Source organism: Bubalus kerabau, chromosome 2 (genome assembly GCF_029407905.1).
Source record: "Bubalus kerabau isolate K-KA32 ecotype Philippines breed swamp buffalo chromosome 2, PCC_UOA_SB_1v2, whole genome shotgun sequence".
Classification (NCBI taxonomy): Eukaryota; Metazoa; Chordata; class Mammalia; order Artiodactyla; family Bovidae; genus Bubalus; species Bubalus kerabau.
In genome coordinates, this window is record NC_073625.1 from 8,587,373 (window position 1) to 8,610,594 (window position 23,222).

A 23,222-nucleotide genomic window follows, 5' to 3' on the forward strand; every position below is an offset into this window, starting at 1 on the left:
ATTCTTGGAATCATTGGGAATATTTCCTTTCATTGGCTTCCTAGGCGGTGCTAGTGGTAAAGAACCCTCCTGCCAATGCAGGACACATGAGAGGAGAGTTTGATCTCTGGGTCGGGAAGATCCCTTGGAGTAGGAAAGGGCAATCCACTCCAGTATTCTTGCCTAGAAAATCCCATGGACAGAGGAGCCTGGCGGGCTACAGTCAGTAAGGTCACAAAGAGTCAGACACGACTGAAGCGACTTAAGCACACACACACACATTCAGAAGAGGTGCTGTGCCAGGTGCTGAAAAGGTAAAAGGAAAGAAAGAAACTCTTGGTTTGACAGGGAAATGGGGATTCAGAGAAATAACAAGGCAGGGTGGAGATGAACCACAAATGGTGGACAGAAAGTTTTGCTGAAATTCAGCTCAGGAAGGATTTAAGAATCTTAAGAACAGAACTTCCCTGGTGGTCCAGTGGTTTAAGACTCTGTGCTCCAAATGCAGGGGGCCTGGGTTCAATCCCTGGCCAGGGAACTAGATCCCACATTCCATTGAAGATCTCATGTGCTGCATGCAGCCATGAAGATCTCATGTGCTGTACCTAAGACCAAAAAAAGAGAGAAACTTAAGGAAAAAATAAAATTGGGTAGGCTTTTCAAAAATTGAGCAAGATTTGGGCTGGTGGAGAGGAATGATAAAGGCACTCTTTTTAAAATTTTTCTTAAAATTTTATTGAAGAATAGTTGATTTACAAAGTCATGTTAATTTCTACTGCACAGCAAAGTGATTCGGTTATACGCATATATACATTTTTTTCGTATTCTTTTCCATGATGGTTTATTACAGGATACTGACTATAGTTCCTGAGGCAAGGAGCTACCACTGCATGAAAATCTAAAGATCTGGAGGGCAAGAAAGGCAGCAGAGTGTGGGGAGGAATTGAGTTATATTTTGTCCAAAGTGAAGTTCATGAAGAAGAACGTAGGTTAGAATTAATGATGGCACTTTGAATGCTAAACCGAACTTTGGACTTAATTCTCTTGGCAGCAGGGGGCCGCAGACACTTGGGGTTAGGGGAGCCGATGGCCCAAGCGAGGTTCAGGGAAGATATTCACGGGAGGGGAGTAGGTGGGAAGACACCCCGGACAGGACTCCAAGGGAAAACAGGAATAAATCAAGAAGATGCTGACACAGATTGGGACTGACGTATACACACCGCAAAATAGATAACGAATAAGAACTGCCGTATAGTACAGGGAACTCTACTCAAAACTCTACATGGGAAAAGAATCTAAAAAAATGAGTGAATATATGTAAATATAAAACCGATTCACTTTGCTGTATACCTGGAGCTAACACGACGTTGTAGATCAACCATTTTCCAATAAAGAAGTTTTTTTTTAAAGAATTCACTCCCAGACCAGTCCACACAAGTATGTTACTTAAGCAATGCTGCTTCCTGCTTCTCTTGACTTTCTTTCTGCTCCTGAGATGTAACGCACACCCCTGCTTGCCGCCTGACCGTTTGTTATCACTGACACCCTGGATCTAAGAATAAACCTGATGACGTGAGGCTTGCTGTTGGGTTACGTGCTGACAGTTCCTTGGCGCAAATGTGGTCGTAGTTCTCTCTCCTCTCTCTCTGGAGAGGCGGTCAGAACTGCTCAACTTAGAAGTTCTTAAAAGAATAGTTTCGACTCACAAAAGAAAGAGAATCTAAAGCCCAGAAGCTTGATTCCAGCGGTGGGCGGTGGGGGTAGCGCTGGGGAGGGGGCACTGATTTCTCTGACAATGCTCGGTCCCGGGACCCGTTCAATGAGTCACAGATTTCCTGACTTCAGCCTGTGAAAGGGGCAGGTTTTGTCTTAGGTAGATGTGCACCTTAGTCCTCTGGGGAGAAGACGGCTGGAAGACAGTGGTAAGGAACACCCCTGTAACTGCAGCTCTGGTCGGAGTTCTGCTGGTTTCATCCCCTCCCCCGTTGCAGAAGGAGCTTTTCTCCGGACAGTTGTGTTATTGAAATGAAGTGAAGCAGTGGAGGGCTCCTTTGATGGAAATGCAAAGTTAAAAGGCCCCCACATTCCTCTGAGTGAAGCCCTGGAAACCGCAGGCTGCTTGAAGACAGGTGCTCAGCAAGGGCCACTGACAGAGCTCCAGGCAGGGCCCCCAGCCCTGCAGGACAGATGCATGTGGATGAGGCTAAAACACAGTCAGAGCGCAACATGTCACTACCCGGTGTGGGTTAGGAGAGTCAGGATAAAATGTCTGGGACGTGTCCGGGGAAGGAGGGCGGTAGGGGAAATAAGTAGTACTGCTTTACTATCTCTGGCTGGTTAATAAAACAGACGTTAATAGAAACCCAAAGAACAAAAAACATCCTCATATAATCATGCAAACAACTTTAATGGGTAAAGACCTAGAGAAACTCAAATGATGGAAACTACTGTTCCCCTGGAGCTCCCATCTTAGGTCAGGTTGTCGAAAGAGGATCATAAACTTTGGTTCCACATCTAACTTCGAAAGTCAAAGACTCACAAACTTGGGGTCTTGAAGCAAAAGTTAAAGAGTTTCAGTTTCCTTCAAAAAAATTTTTTCTAACAATTAAAAAAAAAAAATTAATGTCATTGTTGGCACTGAGTCACCACCTACTGGCCACAGAGGAAAGTACAAGTGTTATAAACCTTGCTGGTCACACCGTGAGGCTAAGGAAACAGCCAGACCCAAGGCAGCGAGATGAGTCAATGAAACAGACAGGATGGGGTAGCAATAAACTTGTGGTCGGAAGGCAGAGAGAAGTCCTCGTCTTAGCGTCCCCTGCCATGAGAGGACCCTCGTCTCCACATCCCAGGAGACTCCGGGAAGGCTTCACAGCAATTAGGATAACCAGGACCCCTGCACCCGGCTTCACATCCGAATTAATCCACCTAAGAAGCACGAGAGGCCAGGACAGGGAAAGCGCTAGAACAGACACCAGCAGCTTCAGTGGTTTCGTCTTCTATACCCTGGGGAACATAATTTGATTGATCTGGACCTTTGTTCTCACGACCTGCAAGATGACATACCCAAACCATATATACAGCTTCGGTCTGCTGGTTGGAAAGTGCAGATGCAGTGAGATCCCCTGAATTCCTCTTTCTTCTGCTTCCGCTGGGCATGTGTGCAGAGCGTCACCCATGGTCCTAGTAACAAGACACTCAGGACATGAAGGACTGGCAACACGCAACTTTATTAAGATTTAAACAGAGAAGATGCTTCTGCACGTTAAACGAGTGTGGAACCGAGTGGCTTGCTGGGGGCACCCGGTACCACCTATGCTAACACACCACCGGGGTGAGGGGGTGTCCCAGGGTCTGCAGCTCGGTGGGGGGTGCTCCCCTGCTATGGTCTGCGGGCCCCACAGCCCCAGTACTTTACTTCTTAAATTCTTCCCTTGAAATTAGGATGAGCTGCCCTGGAGGGAAAAAGACAGCTAGACTTATAAACCTAAGGGTATTCGGGGACCAAGATGGGTTGTCTCCTGTGACTGAGGAAACCCTGAAATCCTCCAGAGCGCTCAGGAGTAGTAGTTCCGCTGTTCTGGAATGTACAGGCAGAGACGTTTCCCTACCATGGCAGGCGCAGGAATGGGATCTTGGATCCAGGACAAATTTTGGAGTGATGGGCTATGAGACACAGCACAACAGACCCCAGAGCAAAACCACAAAGCAGCATTATTCTGCAGCAAAAAAACAAATCCAGGAAGTAGGAAGAGAAAACTATAGGAAAAAAAAATAAAAACCACTACCTAAGTACTTGGAAACAGGGCATTAGAGAAAAATTGTAGGGTTGGAGAGCACAAAGTCTTCATTTCTCTCCGTGCACAGAGTAGAACACAATATCGCATCATAAACTATAATTTAAAAATACCTGTCTGATCTATAAATATCGGAATGGGTGATGGGCACACTGAGCTGAATGGAGAGCTTCCCGCTGCAGAGGCCTGCAGGCCACCTTCAGCTGCCGTGTTTCCTGAACCGGGCCGCACATGCACAGCGTGACCCATCTTCCTACAACATCGGTTTTATTCAACGACTGAAGGGATCTGGGGAGGGGGGGCGGGTCTTAAAAACAAACATGGACTGGTCGATATATATTGCTAATAAATAGATTATACAGGGGGGGTAGAGAACAGAAGACACTCTGAGGAAATGTCGTTACTGGACCTGCCCCCAGGACTGTCCGCTCCTGTCAGCGTCTGGCTGAGAGTGACCGCGGGAAAGCGTGCCGACCGGAGGGTCAGGCTCCAGCCCCCAGGGAGCCCCTGACGGACATGGACGAGGACCGAGACACACAGCCTGCCCTGGGGCTGACGGGAGCAACAATTCTGTGAAGGAGTGGAGCTGTTTGGGGAGGGGTGGATCAAGGAAAGAGGTATTTGAGACCACCGCCCCCCAGGGAGCGGGCAGGGCACCGTCTCACCAGAGACGGCGGCCCGTTGCTGCGGGCAGGCAGCCCTCAGCCTCTGCAAGCTGGTGGGAGCGGCGTCCCAGCCTCTGAGGGAAAAGTCCCATCCCACTGGGGCTTCTGTGTCAGCAGGGGGCTCCGATTTAAGAAGCTTCCAGTTTGCTTCTAGAAGTACAGATCTTTATGCTTGTATACAAACAGAGGGCTCACAAGGAAACTCACTCCACTCCGTTCCTCCCAGCCCCTCCTGGGGGTGGAGATGGGTGCCCCTTTCTCTTCACTTTAATGAGGGTGCACACACTCCATGCCTTCCCCGTGCCTTCCTCTACTAACATTCCTTTCCTTCCAAGTGCCGCTCTAGTTCTTTTTCCCCCTGGGGTGAAAAAACAAAAACAAAGAAGTCTTCCCTTGGCTGAAGAAAATTACAGCCGAACAAGTAACAAACGCTGGTCTTTTCCTGGGGTAACCCCGTTACAAAGTTACAAACAGTTCAACACGCAGTCAGGTACCTCCCGCTGCGACCCACGCCTCTGCTCTGAGAACTGCGTTGGAGATGCTGGTGGGTGGGTCCTGCCCCGGCCCCCCCGGCGACCCTGTCTCCCTGGATTCGCTCCACGGTGCTGAAGGCTAAGGAAAACGGGAGCCGGTGGGTCCAGAGTGGGGCACGGACCTACGAGACAGGCTGATGGGTTTTACTTCTAGACAGGTTAAGAAATGAAAAAGTGTTCGTGAGCGTCTGCTTTGCGAAATTCTCGCTTCAGGTTCGAACTTGGAACTTCCCAGCTTTGGTCATGTACTTTATGCCCTTGAAGGGTTTGTACTTCTCTCCATACATATCCAGACGATTCACTTTGAGGCCTGCAAGGAAGGAAGGTAAGCATTATTCCTAAGAAGCAGGTAGCATAACTGGTTAATTCACGTCAACTCAAAGAGCTTCGAGGGCTGGAGAAAGTTGTAACCGTGAACCGGAAAATGTGTGTGTGTTCAGTCGCTCAGTTGTGTCCAACTCTTTGGGATGCTACGGATCCTTTGGACCATAGCCCGCCAGGCTCCTCTCTCCATGGGATTCTCCAGGCAAGAATACTGGAGTGGGTTTCCATTTCCTTCTCCAAGAGATCTTTCCAACCCCTGGATCGAACCCGAGTCTCCTACATCTCCTGTATTGCAGGCTGATTCTTTACCATTCCGCTACCTGGGAACCTACACTTAATTATGTCACTTGAACACAGCTGACAGATTCTTCACCCCTGGGACATAGGCTGAAAATAAAAACCTGCGCCAATAAAAACCCAGCCAATGAGATCTGTCCCTGCGGTGCAAAGGGCAGAAAGTTATATGCAGGCTGAAACGAGGGTAAGAAAAAATAAGACCACTCCAGATTTTTCTCAAAGTTATGGGGTTGGACATATGAATTCATAACAACAAAATTAAGAAATTCATAATCAAATAAAGGTATAACTGAATGAATAAACTAATGATGAAAAGTGATGAATTAATTCTTCAGTGCTTCTTAAATATTCTCACTGGACTAAGAAAAGAACATTTTATACTATTCAGAGCTTCAAAGTTTATTAAGCATTTTAACATGAAAAGAGCTTATCGTTTAAATGAATTCTAATCATTTAAACTAGATGTGGTCCATTGGTAAAGAAAACAAGAACTTCATATAAAGCTGAAGTCATCTCCTATCCACCTGAAAGGGTCATTCTAAGAATTAAATAAGAAAATAGATGAAAAGAGCTTAAGTTAGTGCCTGGCACATAGTAGACACCTGCAGAGAGGTAACAAGTCTTGATATCACCCTGGGTGGTGGGGTGTAAACTATAGTTGATAACTCAGGTCAGCCAAGCGTTCCACATGATCACAGCACACGTGAAATCTTCTGAAATTGGGGGAAAGGTGGGGAATTCTTTTTACTCACCAGCTGAGAATGCAGACACATCCCCATACTGAAGACCCTGGGATGGTCCAACCAGCGCCCCCAGGGTGACTCAAGAACGGCCCATGAGCACTTCCATCTCCAATACTGATGGAGGGTCACAGACTTCCTCCAGAAATGGGCTGGGAAGGATCTGACTAAAGATCACATATCAGCTGACAAAACCCAACTCTGTGGACAGGGAGCAGCCGGGGGGGCTTTGTGACATCACCACCTTGGGCCCCCACCCACCCCCAACCCTGAGCTGGGCGTCACTCACCAGAAATGGCCAGTTGCTGGATCTTAAACTGCAGGTTGATCGTGGGGTTCTCATCCGGTTTGGAAGCTCCGGCCTGGAGACTCATGGTTCCCTTCAAACTTGGGAGCTTCTGGGGATTTATTTTCCCTACATCCCAAGATAGCATCTCCAAAGAGAAGGAAAAGAGGAAGTTATGGTGGAAACTACACCTGAGACGCCTGAGCTCCCTGTGTTCCTATGACCTCCTGGGGGTTTCCCAGAAGAGAATGCTCCTTGTTACTGTGAATTATCTCGGTGTCCTCAACCACGTCCCTTTCGTCAAGCTCGCCTTTCCACAAGACAGAAAGGGGTGCTGCAGAGCTCCTGCTATTTCAAACACGGGCAACTCGAACCTCGTGCATATCCTCCTACCTTGGTGACTGGGTCAAACGTGTGTGTCCCCTGAGACGGCGTGAGGCTCATGTTCAGGACGCCTCTGGGCATCTGGCTGGTGACGGTCACCCCCTCTATGGTCTTCCCCATGGTCTGCTTGGGCCCCACCGTTATTTCAAAGCGGCCGAGTGAGCTACTGTCCCGGAAGCTGATGCTATGTTTAACGTACACTGGAATCGCCACCAGGCTGGAAAAGAGAGGAGACAAAAAGCCCACATCGTCAACGTATCGGAAAAATGGCCACTTTTCCCTTTTCTGTTCCGTTGGCAACTTTCCCTCCCTCACCTCTGTCTTTGTTTTACAGAGTATGCAGAGAAAAACCCTCTAGACGTCTTTGATCGTTTTCTTTCCGTAAATCTAAGATGTTGAATAGTCAGTCCACTAACTCTTCTAACGACTCTTAGAATGAAATCAACAAAACCAAAGAGCAGACTCGGTGGACTCTGAGGAAAAGGCATGGTAAACAGAAATCACATTTCCGTGTTTTAACGTTTTGCATGTGACCGACAATTATTTGCACTTGGGAGAGTAACATTCATACCTCATGGGGCTTTTACAAATTCGTGAGAGTGCTTTTAACTTGACTTTGATCCTTACAAAAACCCCTAAGGGATGGGGTCGGCATGATCTGACAGAGAAACTGCAGGCTGATACTAAAGTTGCAACCATCCTTGGCATCTGTGGAGTACTACTTCCTGGGGCCAGCATGACCCTACAGGTTTTCCCTCGATTACTCATTTAATCCTCCCCATAAGTATGAGGCAGGCATTGCTTCTGTCCTGATGTCATTAATACTGATGTCCTTATACTTAACCATTCAATAACTTGCCAAGGTCATGTATCATCAGTACTGCAGGTGGGGCTTAAGTACGGGCAGTCTGATTCCAGAGCTTCTGCTCTCAAGCACTCAGATATTTCCCCAAATTATTTATTCCGAATCCCACAGGAAGGCCTCAGTGGCCGAGAGGTTCAAGGCTCTCTTCAATCTACACATCTACTCTATGCTGCTGCTACTGCTAAGTCACTTCAGTCGTGTCCGACTCTGTGCTACCCCATAGACGGCAGCCCACCAGGCTCCTCGTCCCTGGGATTCTCCAGGCAATAACACTGGAGTGGATCGCCATTCTCCAATGCATTAAAGTGAAAAGTGAAAGTGAAGTCACTCAGTCGTGTCCAACTCTTCGAGACCCCATGGACTGCAGCCTTCCAGGCTCCTCTGTCCATGGGATTTTCCAGGCAGGAGTGCTGGAGTGGGGTGCCATTGCCTTCTCCATATCTACTCTATGCCTTCCCCCAAAAGAACTCAGAGTCCATAGTAAAGAGAATGTTCAAGACCCAAAGTCACTGAATCATATGGTTCTTCAGAGTACCACTCACTGCTTTTTTGGGGTGAAAGTGATTGAAATACAGGTATTCTTAGATTCCATGTTTAGGCACACAATAATAACAAAACTAACAGCAGCAAACGTAATGAGCACTTATTTTGTGCGGAAGCCACTATTTAGAGTTTCTTATTTAACCCTCATAACAAGGCACCTTTATTATTTTCAAGTTGCTTATTACTTTACTGTTGATGTTTAGTCGCTCAGTCGTGTCCGACTCTTTTGTGACCCCGTGGGCTGTAGCCTGCCAGGCTGCTCTGTCCATGGGATTTCCCAGGCAAGAATGCTGGAGTGGGTGGCCATTTCCTTCTCCAGGGGGGTCTTCTGGACCCATGGATTGAACCCGCGTCTCCTGCATTAGCAGGTAGATTCTTGTCCACTGAGCCACCAGGGAAGCCCCTTACTTCATTACATGTTACTTTCACTACTTCAGCTTTCCTAGATATAGAAAACAGGCACGGGAAAGGAGAAACAACTCACCCGCGGTTACCTGATTAGTTACTAGGTAACTCCAGAGCCTGAGTTCTTCATCGCTGCGGATACTGTTTCCAAACACACACACACGCGCACACACGCACGCACACACGCACGCACTCTGCCCTCAGGTTCGTGAGCTGCTTACTTCTGCGCGCTGACGTGGTAGGACAGCAGGCGGAAGTTGCCGTCTGGGGGGATGAAGGAGAGGATGCGCTCGGACTCCCAGCGCTTGAAGCGGACGCAGGGGTGGAAGCTGACATCATCCAGCAGCCTGGGGTTCTGGGCAACATCAAGCAACAGCCACAGGTGGGAATTAGAACCACGCGTCTTTCAGGAAAGTAACTTAGGTGCTGCTTTCACGAAAACACATGCACACATTCCGCTGTTACTCGGGAACATTCAAGGCCGCCTGTGAGCTTTGTGGCTGGCCCTGACCATCCCTTCCAGTTCCATCCCCTCCTGCTGCTCTGTCTTTCCAGAAGCATCTAATGTCCCAAGGATTAGATCTCCGGCCCAGGATTTTACCATGAAGGAAAGTGTCAGGTCGGGCATTCCGGTCAGCTTGACGCAGGCGTCGATCACCCCCTGGATCTCGGCAGTGATGGTGGACCCTGAGATGGGATGAGACAGGAAGAAGGTGAGACCCTTTCTGTCCTTCCCAACGAACTTGACTCCTTCCTCCCTCCTTAGCGTTCTCTTCCCCTCCCATCCCATTTCCTTCCTTCCTTCCTCCTCCCCTCCCCTGTTCTTCCTTCCTTCCTTCTGTCCATCCATCCATCCAAATCATCTACCCAGTCCACCTGTCCTCGCAAACCTTTATCAACTGCACAGCAAGCACAAGACACTCTGATGAAGCAGCGGGGATAAAGACTGGTGAGACTGTTAGCCTGGAGGAGCTCTCAATCTAGTGCCAGAATCACACACAACATCACTATCTTGACCAACGGTTCGGAACACTGAATTCACATCAGGGACTGCTCTCCCTGCAGGCACCAAGGACTTCCCTTGTGGCTCGGCTGGTAAGGAATCCGCCTGCAATGCGGGAGGTCTGGGTTCGATCCCTGGGTTGAGAAGATCCCCTGCAGAAGGGAAAGGCAACCCACTCTGGTATTCTGGCCTGGCGAATTCCATGGACGGTATATTCACTTCACAGGCCCCCAAGGAGCTCTGATGCCAAATGGAGCGGACACGTTGGTCTTTGGTTCACAGGCTCTCTCTCCTGCAGCCCCTGTGACCACTTCTTTCTTTCAAATGTTCCTTTCTCCTAACCCCTCCTATTTTCTGGTTTTCTTGCTCTTGTTCTTCTCCTGGTATGATCACACTGAAACTTGTTCATCTTTTCTATTGCTGATGGACATTTGAGACCTTTCCAGTTTGGGGATAATACGAAAAGCTGCTGTGCCTACTTGGTTTTAAAGCCTCATCAGTTACTTTTCTTTCTTTATGCGTCTCAGTCCAGTCATCCTGAGCTGTATAATTTCCCAACAATGTTTCACTCTTCTTAAGAGTGTTTGCACCCGCAGTGCTCCCAGATCTGTGCAGCCTGTACTAACTCCTACTCATTCTATTGATGAAGCATGCCTGAGCTTTACACTTAGGTCTGGGTGGGAGGGGACCTCTCTTTTCCCCTTTCTCGCCCCCTCACTAGACTTTCAGGAAGCTTCCTGCAGCCACAGGCCCCGTCTTCGTCACCATCACAAGCCCACCGCCTGCTGCTCAGCTACAGCACCATGGATTCTCCGTAAGCACTTGCTGGATAAATGAGTTCGCTCATGTGAAGAAAACTTTCTATAAATTTCCTCACTCTAAGGACTTTTAGTCGTGTTAATCTCTCTGAATGGATAGAAAAGACGATGACTCTCTGAATTTTAGTGATTAAGCTTCAGTTCTGCCCCGACAACTGAGAGTCAAATACTTCCTAAAGGACATCTCATCAACAAGAGATCAGTTTGTTACTTTTTCACTTGAGAGGATAAAAACCATTGAAAATGTGAGCCCAGCACAGCTCTACATCATGTTTTCCCAAGGCTTTTCTTCAGCGTTGTTGAGGTATAGTCAACAAATAAAAACTGTGTGTTAATACACACACACCCTGTGAAGTGATCACCATGATGAAGCTGACCAACACGTCCATCACCTCACACAGTTAGTTGGGTTTTTGTGGTGAGAGTCCTTAAAACTTTCCCTTTTAGTAAATTTCAAGTAGACAATATACTTGTGAGGTGACAGATGTGACAATTTAACCAGCTGGGGTGGGGGAATCCTTTCACAACGTACATGTAGATCAAATCACCGTAATGAACATTCCGAATACCTTACAAGTTTGTCAATTACACTCAATAACATGGAAAAGAAAGTAGACTGTGGTAGTCCCCGTGCTGTGTGGTGAATCTCCAGAACTTCTTCATCGTGCAGAACTGAAGCTTGGCGCCTTGCACCAACCTCTCCCCATTCCCGTCCTCCCCACTCCTGGCAACCACCTTCTACTCTGCTTCTGCGGGCCTTTCTGCTGCAGATTCCACATATAAGGGGAGCCCGGCACTGGTCCACATCAGGTTTTTCTATGTGCGATCAGGCCATGTTTGTCCTTCGGCGTCCAGCTTCCTTCACCCAGCATCACGTCCCCCAGGTTCACCTGTGTTTTCACAGATGGCAGGATTTACTTCTTCATACGGCCGAGAAACGTTCCTGTGTGTGAGGGTGTCTGCCGCACGTCTTCTTTATCCATCAGCCATCAACAGACACTTGGTTTGTCCCCACGCCTTGGCTGATGCCAACAATGCTGCTGTGAACACAGGGGTGCGGACGCCTCTTCGAGATGCTTAACTCCATTTCCTTTGGATCTAGACCCAGGAGTGGGACTGCTGGATCATTAGGGAGTTTCAGTTTCTTGAGGCGCCTCCATACTGCTTCCACAGCGGCTGCATCAACTTATATTTCCCCCAGCAAGTGCATAGGGTTCCCCTTTCTCCACACCATTGCCGACACCTGCTATGTCTTTTGTCTTTTTGATATGAGGTGCGAGTGATACCTCACTGTGGTTCTGACTTGCTTTTCCCCAATGACACTGAGCACCTTTTCATTTACCTGCTGGCCATTTATATGGCTTTTCTGAAGTATGTCTCTTCGGATCCTTTGTGTACTAGGTCACTTCAGTTGTCTGCAACTCTTTATGACCCCATGGACTGTGGCCCGCCAGGCTCCTCTGTCCATGGGGATTCTTCAGGCAAGAACACTGGAGTGGGCTGCCATTTTCTTCTCCAGGGGAGCTTCCTGACCCAGGGGCTGGGCCTCCTAAGTCTCTCCTGCATTGGCAGGCAGGCTCTTGACCACTAGTGCCGCTTTCAGATCCTATGCCCACTTTTTTAGTCAGATTATCTGGCTGTTTTTTTTGCTATTGAATTGTATAAGTTTCTCACATATTTTGGATATTAACCTCTTATCAGATATATGGTTTGCATACATTTCCTCTCCTTTGCAGGCTGTCTTTTTCCTCTGTCTGGTTCCTTTCTTGTATGGAGGCTTTTATTTTGATACAATCCTATTGGTCTATTTTTCCTTTTGAAGCCTTTGCTTTGGTATCATATCTTGAAAAAAAAAAAAAAAAAAAAACCACTGCCCAGACCAGTGTCAAGAAGCTCTGTTCCTGTTTTCTACTAGTAGGTTTAGGGTTCCAGGTCTCACATTTAGGTCCTTAAAACGTTATGAGTTGGATTTTGTGTGTGCTGTGAGATTAAGGGTGATTTTATTCTTCTACATGTGAACATCCAGTTTTCCCAACACCACCCGCTGCAGAGACTAGCCTTTCCCCATCGCATGTTCTTGGCACGCTTGTTGAAGACCAGTTGACAGATTTATTGCTGGGCCTTCTATTCTGCTTCACTGGTGTACATGTCTATTTTTATGACCTTACCATACAGTTGTTTTTTTAAATATTTGTTAGTTTTGGCTGCACTGGGTCTTCACTGCTGCATTCAGGCTTTCTCTAGTTGCGGCGAGCGGGGGCTACTCTCCAGTTACGGGGCATGGGCTTCTCATCACAGCGGCTTCTCTTGTTGTGGAGCGCAGGCTCCAGGCGTACAGGCTTCAGTACTTGTGGCACAGGGGCTCAGTAGTTGTGGCTTGAGGGCTTAGCTGCCCCTCAGCAAGTGGGACCTTCCGGGACTAAGGATTGAACCCATGTCCCCTGCATTGGCAGGTGGATTCTTAACTGCTGGACCACTAGGGAAGTCCACCTAACAGTTTTGATTACCATAATTTTATAATATATTTTGAAATCTAGAATTGTGAAGTCGCCAGCTTTGTTCTTGCTCAAGACTGCTTTGGCGATTTGAGGTTTTTGTGGTTCCATACGAGTTTTGTTTTTCCTCTTTCTATAAAGAATACCATTGAGAGACTAATGTGGATAGCATTTGGGATTCTGATGGGGATGTCTTTGGATATTTCAAACATTTTAACAACACCGATTCTCCCAATCCATGAAAATATAGCATCTTCCCATTTATTTGCTCTTAATTTCCTCCATCAACGCTTTGTAATTTTCAGGGTGTAAGTTTCTTTGGTTAAGTTTATTCCTAAGTATTTTATTCTTTTTGTTGCTATTGTAAATACGATTGTTTTCTCAGTTCCCTTTTTGGATAGTTTGTTGTTTGTGTACAGAAACATCACCGTACAAGGTCAGTGTACAAAACACTGTGCAAGTTTGTGTACAGAAACATACTGATTTTGTATCCTGCAACTGTATGACATTTATTAGTTCTCACAGTGTCAGGCTGGAGTCTTTAGAGTTCCTACATGTACGATCACATCATCTACATCCTGACATTTCAGTCCAGTCCTAATACACAATGCTTGACACAAAGTAGACTCTAAGTTAAATGAATGGCCTTAAATGGGGGACAATTCTGATAACTAGCGAGCACTGTCAGAAGGGGGCCTCTATTTTCACAGTTCTGTAAATAGGCTGCAAGCACCCACCTGATTTGTCAATGATGGCATCAATCTCTTCAATCACATCAAAATAGGCCTCATTGTTGGTGTATTTCACCCCCGTTCGTCGCCAAGGTACCACGGACAGCTGCCCAGTGGGCAGCTGGTCGCCCACGTTGGTGCTTCCTAAGACAATGAATATTGTAATTAGATGAAACCAATCACCTTATAACCAGAGAACACGTCCCTAAAAGTTCCTATGCATCCACTATTTACATGCTTACTTGAAGAAGTTTTCCAAAATAAAGATTATAGTTTTCCCAAATCCTATCTTGGTAACCTAGTCCACTTAAAACACTTGTCCCCAGGTGGTGTGCCTCCTCAGGCAGATTACAGGTAAAAAAGTCACCTGAGAAACAGATAGCATATTATTTTGGTTTTGAAAGTAACCTGAACTCAGTCTCTCAAATTCCCCAATAGCTTGCAGCTTAAATAATGCATTGGGTTTCAGTAGGGATGGTAATCCACATATTGACATAAAAATTTCATGGGTAAAAACCGTATTCTAACTCGTTTTAAAAAATTCCACCTGTCCATACATTATCCATCTCACCAAAGAAGATAAAAATACATATATACACTGTATGTTAAAAGTGATTATGAGCTTATTTCACGTTCTCTGTGCTTTTCTGTATTTCTGACCTTCTACAAGAATCATGTGCTGCTTCTATAATCAGGAGGAAACCTGATGATGATTAAAGATTAGGTTATTTTATTTTTCGGCTGTGCTGGGCCTTCCTTGCTGTGCGTGGGCTTCTCGCTGCAATGGCTTCTGTTGCAGAGCACAGGCTCTAGGCCACGCAGGCTCTAGGCACGCAGGCGCAGCAGTTCTGGTGCAGGGTCTTAGTTGTTCTGTGGCGCGTGGAATCTTCCCAGACCAGGGGTCTAACCGGTGTCCCTTGCAGTGCAAGGCACATTTAAAACCACTGGACCATAAGGGAAGTCCAGGGAAAATTCCTTGTAAAAGGAGAACAGTTTATTCTGTCATTGAAATCAGAATATTTTCTACACACACAAAAGTTTTATTTCAGGTTATACCAAAGACTACAAAGAACGAAATGAAAGCACCTGGACATTTGAGATCCCCAAAAACAAGCACTCGAAACAAGGCGCACCAGAGGACTAAGCCACACGCAGGATGGCGGCCGCCTCCCACGGGGCCCCTCCCGTACCTGTGATGGTGTTGACAACGGTTCGAAGGATGGTGGGCGGCTTTATCAGTTCTTTGAGGATGTTCGACTCGGTAGCCAGTGGGAACCCATTGTCCAGCATCTCTTCCAGCACCTCGTAAACCACGACCACATTGTCTTTTATCACTGGCTCTGAACAGACTCCAAAATAATCCTGATGAAAACACAATACACATATACATTTATCACTCAGAGACTGCGATGGGTGAAGGAACGCGCCCAGAGATTATCGAGTAATGTCCACGTGTGTTTACGCAGCGTTTCTGGGACCTTCTTCTAAAATAAGGGGATGAAGCATAACCCTGTTTCTCTTAGGCAGCCCAGTTTGGTGGAAAGAAAACTAGACTGGATTATAACGCAAGTATCATTAATAACTTCTTTCATATACTAAAGTGAGTCATTTAATCCCTTTGGGTTAGTTTCTTCAACTAATATGAAGAATACAAAACTGAGTCTAGACTAGTATGTGGTTTTGAACATGAATTTGAATGAACTATGTGAAATGATAATATCTGATACAATATATATTGGACCCCCAAATTTTTAACTCTTACTGTTCTGCTATTCCTCAACATTCATGGAGCAAAAAAGAACTGAGAGAGAAATGAAATGAGGGGTGTGAGCTAGCACACCAGAAAATTTCTCTTTGGATCATCCTTTTTCTAAGATGCTAGGATTCTAGTAACACTTTGTCCCTTTATTAAGAAAGGCTAAACTTAGACACTAAATAATGTGGGTTGGGGGGAAAGCACTGAATTCCAAATCAGAAGGCCTGGGTAATAATCTTAATTGTCACCTACTAGATTAATTCACGCTAACTAATTAGGTCTCGATTTCTCTAATAGTATAATCTGGATAATACCATGCATGGATGCACAGGGTTGTAAAAACTAAGCATGACGGATTAAATGAGAACATGTATGAAAGTGCTTTGTAAACTATAAAGCGCCATGTAAACTGTGAGGCACCATGATGAAATGATGCAGAGCAAGGCCTGTAGGCACCTGGCGTGCCCTTCTTGACAATGTCCATGCTTCTGCTGCTGGGCCACTCAGATGGTCAGACAGTCCTCTAAGAATTCATCCACTGATGGGAAATGCACCCCTTTTGACAAAGCCCATTCTATTCATGGGCAGTGCTGATCCTTAGAAAGTCCTTTCTTTGGCTAAACTGAAACCTGCTTCCTAGATATGCCTTACACAACAAGGTTACGTAACAGCCCCACAGTGATCAGATGGCCAGGACAACATTTGCCTTCAATTCTTCTTCTCAGGGCCAAACTCCCTGTTTGGTCCTGCTACTGTTCATGCTATGGTAAGGCCTCTAGATTGTTTAACTTTCTTGCCATTTCTTTGGATTTTTCCTAATTTTCTAATAGTCTCCTCAAATGATGACATCCAAAACTGAACACAGACTCCAGAGGTGACCTAAATTACATCAGAATGATGTCAACTCTCAGACATATTCCAATATCCAAGAGCACTTAGGAGTCAGGAACGTGTTTCTAAAACAAAAAGATTTTTTCTTTAAAAAATGAAGATTGGAGGGGGAAAAAAAGCTACACATTTCCTTCTCATGAGTGATTTCATTTTGAAAAATAAAACTCCTCACTTGAGAAAAGGGAATCCTCCTACAGTGTCAGTGAGAATGCAAAATTGGTATAGCCACTACAGAGAACAGTATGGAGGTTCCTTAAAAGGAAAAATAGAACTACCATATGATCCAGCAATCCCATTCCTGGGCATATACCCAAACAGAACTGTAATTCAAAAAGATACCCGCACCCCTATGTTTATAGCAGCACTATCCACAATGGTCGATACATGGAAGCAACCTAAGTGTCCATCAGCAGGTGACCGGATAAATATGTGGTACATCTATACAATGGAATACCACTCAGGCATACAAAAGAACAGAATAAGGCCATCTGCAGCCACATGGACAGACCCAGACCTTATCATACTAAGTGAAATAAGTCAGACAGTGAAAGACAAATATCGTATGATATCACTTCTATTGGAGAAGGAAATGGCAACCCGCTCCAGTATTCTTGCCTGGAGATTCCCATGGAGAGAGGAGCCTGGTAGATTACAGTCCATGAGGTCGCAAGAGTCGGACACAACTTAGTGACTAAACCATCACTTATATGTGGAATCTAAAATACAACACAAAGGAACTTATCTACAAAGAAGAAACAGAGTCACAGACGTAGAGAACAGACTTGTGGTTGCCAAAGGGGAGGTGAAGTGCGAGACAGATGGATTGTGAGGTTGGGATCAGCAGATACAAACTACTATATGGAGAATGGATAAACAACACGGCCCTACTGTAGCCCAGGGAACTATTAATATAGTCAATATTCTGTGATAAACCATAGTGGAAAACTATGAAAATGTGCATATACATACATACATATATATATATATATATATAAATAACTGAATCACTTTGCTATACAGCAGAAATTAACATGACACTGCAAATCAACTATACATCAATAAAATAAATTTTTAAAAACACCTCCCTTGATTTTCTAAATCAGGGAGAATGTGATTTCATCAATCAGCAGCTGGAAGGGGACAGTGCTACAGCAACGCGTGTGCACTTCCACAGCGGGGGCTCCTCCGTCACAGCCCAGCGCCAGAGAAAGAACAGAAGCCAGAGAACACACATCACATAAGACATTCAAATCAGGATTCGTCCATTTAAAGACTTCTAACAAATTCTTCCAAACTGGCAAGCTGTGAAGTCCCAGCCTTCTAAAGCAGCCACTTCACTGTTTACCCCGATTCCTCTGTGGTTCCAAGTAGATTAAACAACTTTCTTCACTTCCTATCTTGTAATAAGTTACATAACATCACTATGGAGATACGGAGCGACGGTTAATGGGGTGAAATATCCCGTGTGGAAATCCTAACAAGGACCAGGCTTGAGCAGCTGAAGATCATAACTGCTGGGTTCTTCTGCTTCTTCCATGTATCGGAGTTTATAATTCTCAGGTTCTCACCGTGAGAAGGAGCTGATATGCCACTGGAATCCCAGAAGAGTACTACCAGAAAGACTGTGGGGGAAAAACTTAAATATATGCTCATTCTTTGGAGATGAAAGCTGTTCCAAACATGTGACATATATTTATAAGAGCAAATAAAAGGACTCTTTTTGACTTGCTTTTTAATGTTTATCAGAAGGTCTGGGTCCTCCTTCTCCTCTCCAATCCCACAATGTCTGTATTCATGTGACTAATTCCGGACTTCACATGACACAGAAGTTAAACCAGAGGACCCTTGATTCTCATGTATCGTTGAGTTATGCAAATAACCACAACCACGAGAGGTGGAGCAATCTTTTAGGGAGAGGATGCCACTGTCTGAATCCAGAGTCTGCTGCCACTGCTGCTAAGTCGATTCAGTCGTGTCCGACTCTATGCGACCCCATAGACGGCAGCCCACCAGGCTCCCCCGTCCCTGGGATTCTCCAAGCAAGAACACTGGAGTGGGTTGCCATTTCCTTCTCCAGTGCATGAAAGTGAAAACTGAAAGTGAAAGTTGCTCAGTCGTGTCCGACTCAGCGACCCCATGACTGCAGCCCACCAGGCTCCTCCGTCCATGGGATTTTTCAGGCAAGAGTACTGGAGTGGGTTGCCATTGCCTTCTCCGGAATCCAGAGTCTAGGCTGCCTGAAATCCTGTCCCGTAACAGGTGCTGACATCCTGGCACAACCAGCCCCCTGTGCCCCCAAGATCTCCAAATCTATTCCTGAAGGAAAAACTCCAAGTGAAAACTGCATCTTGGAAAATGTATCCCTTAAATTTTACAGAAGTGCTAAGCTTGCAACAAGGCCCATCTCTGGTACTCATATGCTGTGGATGAGCACAAGCTCAAGCTGAAGGGTGGATTCCCAAATTAGCCTGCCAGGGAGAATGAAACAAACATTATTTAGTTTCTTCTAGTTTAAAAAAATATATCTTTCCACACGCATCAGTTTTTGATGCAACTCAAAGCAATGCTGTTAACAATGGTTAACATCAAGTCTGCCATAAAAATAAAAAAATTGAGCCTCTCTTTGGGGTTGGTCTGTTCCCACATCTCAAGCGTATACTATCTCTGCTGTCGGTTTAATAAAAGTTCTGTCTTCTTGAGCTGTCACTGAGCTGAAACTAGTCTGTTGTTTCGAATCCTTGCTATGACAAGACAAGAGCTGAGAAATCCTGCCTGCTTGAGCTATAATCAACCCGCCATTCCAAATCTTTGTTATGATAAGACAAGAACCAAGGGAGAGAAATAAACCTACCTGACAAAAGCCTTTAAAAAAACTGAAACTCCTTAGCTTTGTGAACAAAACATAGGACAATTCCAGTCTCTAGAACTGAAATGACTTCATACAGTCATACTAAGTAGAGTGGCTTTCTTAGGCCACAGGTTCAAAACTGTATAGTCTGTCATTCAAGATACAACCCATTCAATAAACAGAAACAAGAATCTTATCAGATGTGAGCAATGTCAGAGTTGTGATTTCTTTTTTAGTTCCTTAAAGTGAATGTTGCTCAGTCATGTGTGACTCTCTGCAACCCCATGGACTATACAGTCCATGGAATTCTCCAGGCCAGAATACTGGAGTGGGGAGCCTCTCCCATCTCCAGGGGATCTTCCCAACCCAGGGATTGAACCCAGGTCTCCTGCATTGCAGGCAGATTCTATACCAGCTGAACCACAAGGGAAGCCCAAGAATACCGGAGTGGGTAGCCTATCCCTTCTCCAGGGGATCTTCCCGACCCAGGAATCGAACTGGGGTCTCCTGTGTTGCAGGCAGATTCTTTACCAACTGAGCTATCAAGGAAGCCCTTTTAGTTCCTTAGCTGAGGCTGAAAACAATGGAAACAAAGCTACAAAGACACTTCATAAGGTCCACGAATGAACCTCCGCACATTCACGCACCTGAAACGTGTCCACAACCCGGTGGAGGAACTCGATGACAAACAGAGGTGGCACCTCCGTCTGGATCACAGCCACAAAAAAGATCTTGTGACGGTAAACACTTAAGAGATAGTGGTGCGGGGTGGGGATAACCGGAGGGACATTTTCGGCCTCCGTCACTCGCTCTTGTGCCTCGAAAAAGTAATCACAAACGGAACGGCTAACCACACTCTTCCAGTGTTTCTCCAGGAAAATATCCCCAGAGGAGTTGATCAAGAAAAGACTGTGAATCATGGTGGGGACAGTCAGTGAGTGAAGAGAGTCTTTTTCAGTCTGAAAGCCTCTGCAAATGCTCAGCCCTAGAAAAATAAGAGAAGCTATGGTCAATTGCAGTTAACCAAAGCCCCCTCCACATCCATCCAGCAGCCCCAGCTTTCCTACCCATCTTTTAAGACTTGACTCAATCTTCCACCACTGCAGGAGCCAGAAGTGTCCCTCCCTAGGATCCCCAATTAACAGCCATCTCATTTGTCAGTTAATTATACACTGTATAGTTATCTTTAATACTGCCTGAATCATATTCATTTAAAATTCGACTTAATTTTTGAGTGTCTACTTTCTCAAGTGGACTGGGAGCTCCTGGAGAAAAAGAGACCTTGACTCATGTTTCTGCTGCCTCCTTGCACAGCACCATCTCCTTGCACACAAGAAGGCTTCAAAGAACACGGAGGTGTTCCCTATATGTGGCAACAACTCACATATAAGAAATGGCTATGTTTGCATTATCTCATTTGGTAGCCATTGGCCAAATGGGGCCATTGAGCATCTGAAATGTGGCTGGTCCAAACTGAGATGTTAATAGAAGACACACACCAGATTTTGAAGACTTTATATGGAAAAGCATTGTGTTTAAAGACTGACTCACCGACTTAGACAATAAACTTAGGGTTGGTTGTTGGTGGGAACAGGTTGGGGGAAGGACAGGGAGTTTGGGGTGGACACTGTACACACTGCTATATTTAAAATGGATAACCAACAAAGACCTACTATGTAGTATACAGAACTCTGCTCAACGTTATGTGGCAGCCCGGTTGGGAGGGGAGTTTGGGGGAGAATGGAAACATGTATATGTATGGCTGAGACCCTTCCCTGTTCACCTGAAACTGTTACAACATTGTTAATTATCTGTATCCAATACAAAAGAAAAATTTTAAAATTTAAGACAGTTTACCAACAATTTAATATCAATTAATAAAATCAATTACTAATATTAACTTATAAATTTATTTAATATTGATATTTTGGATATCCTGGATAAATACAAGCTATAACATTCTAATGTGGTTAGTAGAACATGTAAAATTACATAGTATATGGGTCGCTGCCTATTTCTACTGGACAGCGCTGATCCACGGAATGGAGCTGTCCTTGTGGTCTTTATTTACTCGGTCAGACCCCATTCTCTTAAGTCCTTGTTAAGCACAAGGCTCTATATTAGATGCCTTAAAAAAAAAAATCCCTCTGGGGGATCCCCCATGTCCCTCAGGCGGCGGCATCTCTAATGCCAGTCCCCGGAACGAGGCGGCCGCGCTGAACCCCAGCTGTGTCCACTCGGCGAACTGGTCCAGGTGGTCAAACTGCAAAGGCCTGCTGTTAACCAAGAGCCGCAGGGCGAGCTTAATCCCTCTGCCCGCGACAGGCCAGCGGGAGGGAGGGGGCGGCGGGGAGCCAGGCTGTGGGGGCGCAGAGGCTGCTGGCCAAAGCGGGTTATTTTTGCTCGGGTCGCGGGGAGGATGGAGGCCGCTTGGAGCCCGGGTGTCCATGGCTGCACGGTCCGAGGCTGAGAAGGGTCGCCCGTCCGCGCACCTGCGTCGCCATGGCAACAGGGTCTCCTCCTCCCTCGACCCCTCCGGCCGGAGTGGCCACCTCCCCAGCCCGGGACCCGGCCCCTCGCCTCTCCCCGCAGCATCACGCAGCTCCGAGGGTCGCTCCGGCCGCATCCCGTGACCCCACGCCCCCGCCGCGCGCCCAGCCCCACCCCGGCCCGGGCGGTCCGCGCTCCTTACCCCGCTCGCTCTTCGCGGAGCCCACCTTGCGGCCGCGCGGACAGGCCCCGCCCCCGGGCGCCCCCCGCCCGCCCGCGACCCACGTCTGAAGGCTGCCGATTGGGCCTCGTCCTCCGCTCTGATTGACCGCGGTCCGCCGCTCGCCCTGTTCTCGGGCTCGAGCCCCCGATTGGCCCTGGCTCACGCTCCGTTAACCTCTGATTGGTGCCACTCCAGGGCTCTGAGCCCTGATTGGCTGTCGCGAACCGCCTGCGGCCCGCCCGGCTCCGCCTGGTCACCCAGTCACAAAAGGCCCCGGAGCGCTGCGAAGCCACCTGCGTAACCGCGGGATACGCCAGGAAGAGGATGCAGAGAAAGTGTGACTTCCAGGGCACGACTTACGGAACAGCATATCATAGATGATAAGTCGTGAGCAGCAATAACTGCTCTCTACCTAGCAATAACTGGTTTCCGTTAAACAAGTGCGTTTAAAAAGAGACGTGATGCTTTTTCACTTACGTACCTTGAGTAAAGGAGATGTGATTGGCTGTGCAACGCCGTGTCCAGAGCTCTGGAGCTGAATCCAAAAGGCCTCTTCCAGCCGTAGCTGAACCGCCACGTGCCCGACCTTGGGCAAGGCTCTTCACCTTTCAGAGTCCCAGTTCCCAGATCTGAAAATGTGAGGGTTCGGCAGTTCTTTCTCCAAGTTGCATTGGATCTCTGATGATTTAAGTTTGGCTTCCCCAGAAAAGCATGCAGTGGAAGTCAAAAGATTCAAGTTCACTTAAACGAAAACGTACTTGTTATGCGGGATGGGATGTGGAAAGGGTTTGCCGTGGCGCCTGGACCTTGGATATATTCAATAAGATGGTCAACTGTGGTGATGATGGTTGTGATCTGAACGAGGAGGGAGTTGCCCTGCCGGTGCTTTGGTTTTCACTTTGGCAACTTCTGACATGGGCCCATGATAAATGTTTATTGAAGGTGACGTGGGTTGTTCTTTGCCATACTTGCTAAGGGCAGATATTTGGCTAATTTGGAACTAAACAGGAGAGACAATCCCAACTCAAAATGGCTGTGTGATGAGGAGTCCTATTAGGTTATGGGCTCTGGTGCAAGAGTGCCTGGGTTTGAATCCTGCTCCAACTTATCAGCTGTGTCCTTGAGAAGGTAGCTTAACTTCTCCAAACT

At 46.6% G+C, this 23,222-nt stretch overlaps 1 protein-coding gene and 1 non-coding gene across 2 annotated transcripts; one reads left to right on the plus strand and one right to left on the minus strand.

Moving 5' to 3' along the window:
• Positions 1-443: 443 nt before the first annotated feature.
• Positions 444-517, plus strand: TRNAW-CCA (transfer RNA tryptophan (anticodon CCA)). The gene has a single exon. It is a non-coding gene; the product is annotated as a tRNA-Trp (tRNA).
• Positions 518-3,190: 2,673 nt separating this feature from the next.
• On the minus strand, positions 3,191-22,185 carry AP3M2 (adaptor related protein complex 3 subunit mu 2). The gene is made up of 9 exons (XM_055567007.1): positions 22,053-22,185; positions 20,008-20,345; positions 15,056-15,227; positions 13,872-14,009; positions 9,420-9,505; positions 9,040-9,173; positions 7,015-7,222; positions 6,625-6,769; positions 3,191-5,284 (listed from the first exon to the last, which is right to left on the minus strand). Exons 2-9 carry the CDS (start codon positions 20,278-20,280, stop codon positions 5,184-5,186), a joined length of 1,257 nt encoding a protein of 418 aa, XP_055422982.1. The 5' UTR covers positions 20,281-20,345; positions 22,053-22,185; the 3' UTR covers positions 3,191-5,183.
• Between the last annotated feature and the right edge of the window lie 1,037 nt (positions 22,186-23,222).

Excerpts from the sequence above, each read along its gene's own strand:
- AP3M2 (XM_055567007.1), bottom strand. The coding sequence starts at position 20,280 with ATGATTCACAGTCTTTTCTTGATCAACTCCTCTGGGGATATTTTCCTG. Across the intron at positions 7,223-9,039 it reads TACCACGTCAGCGCGCAGAA|CCTGGTGGCGATTCCAGTGT; the intron begins GTAAGCAGCTCA and ends TCTCTTTTCCAG. Across the intron at positions 5,285-6,624 it reads CCAGCAACTGGCCATTTCTG|GCCTCAAAGTGAATCGTCTG; the intron begins GTGAGTGACGCC and ends CCTTCCTTGCAG.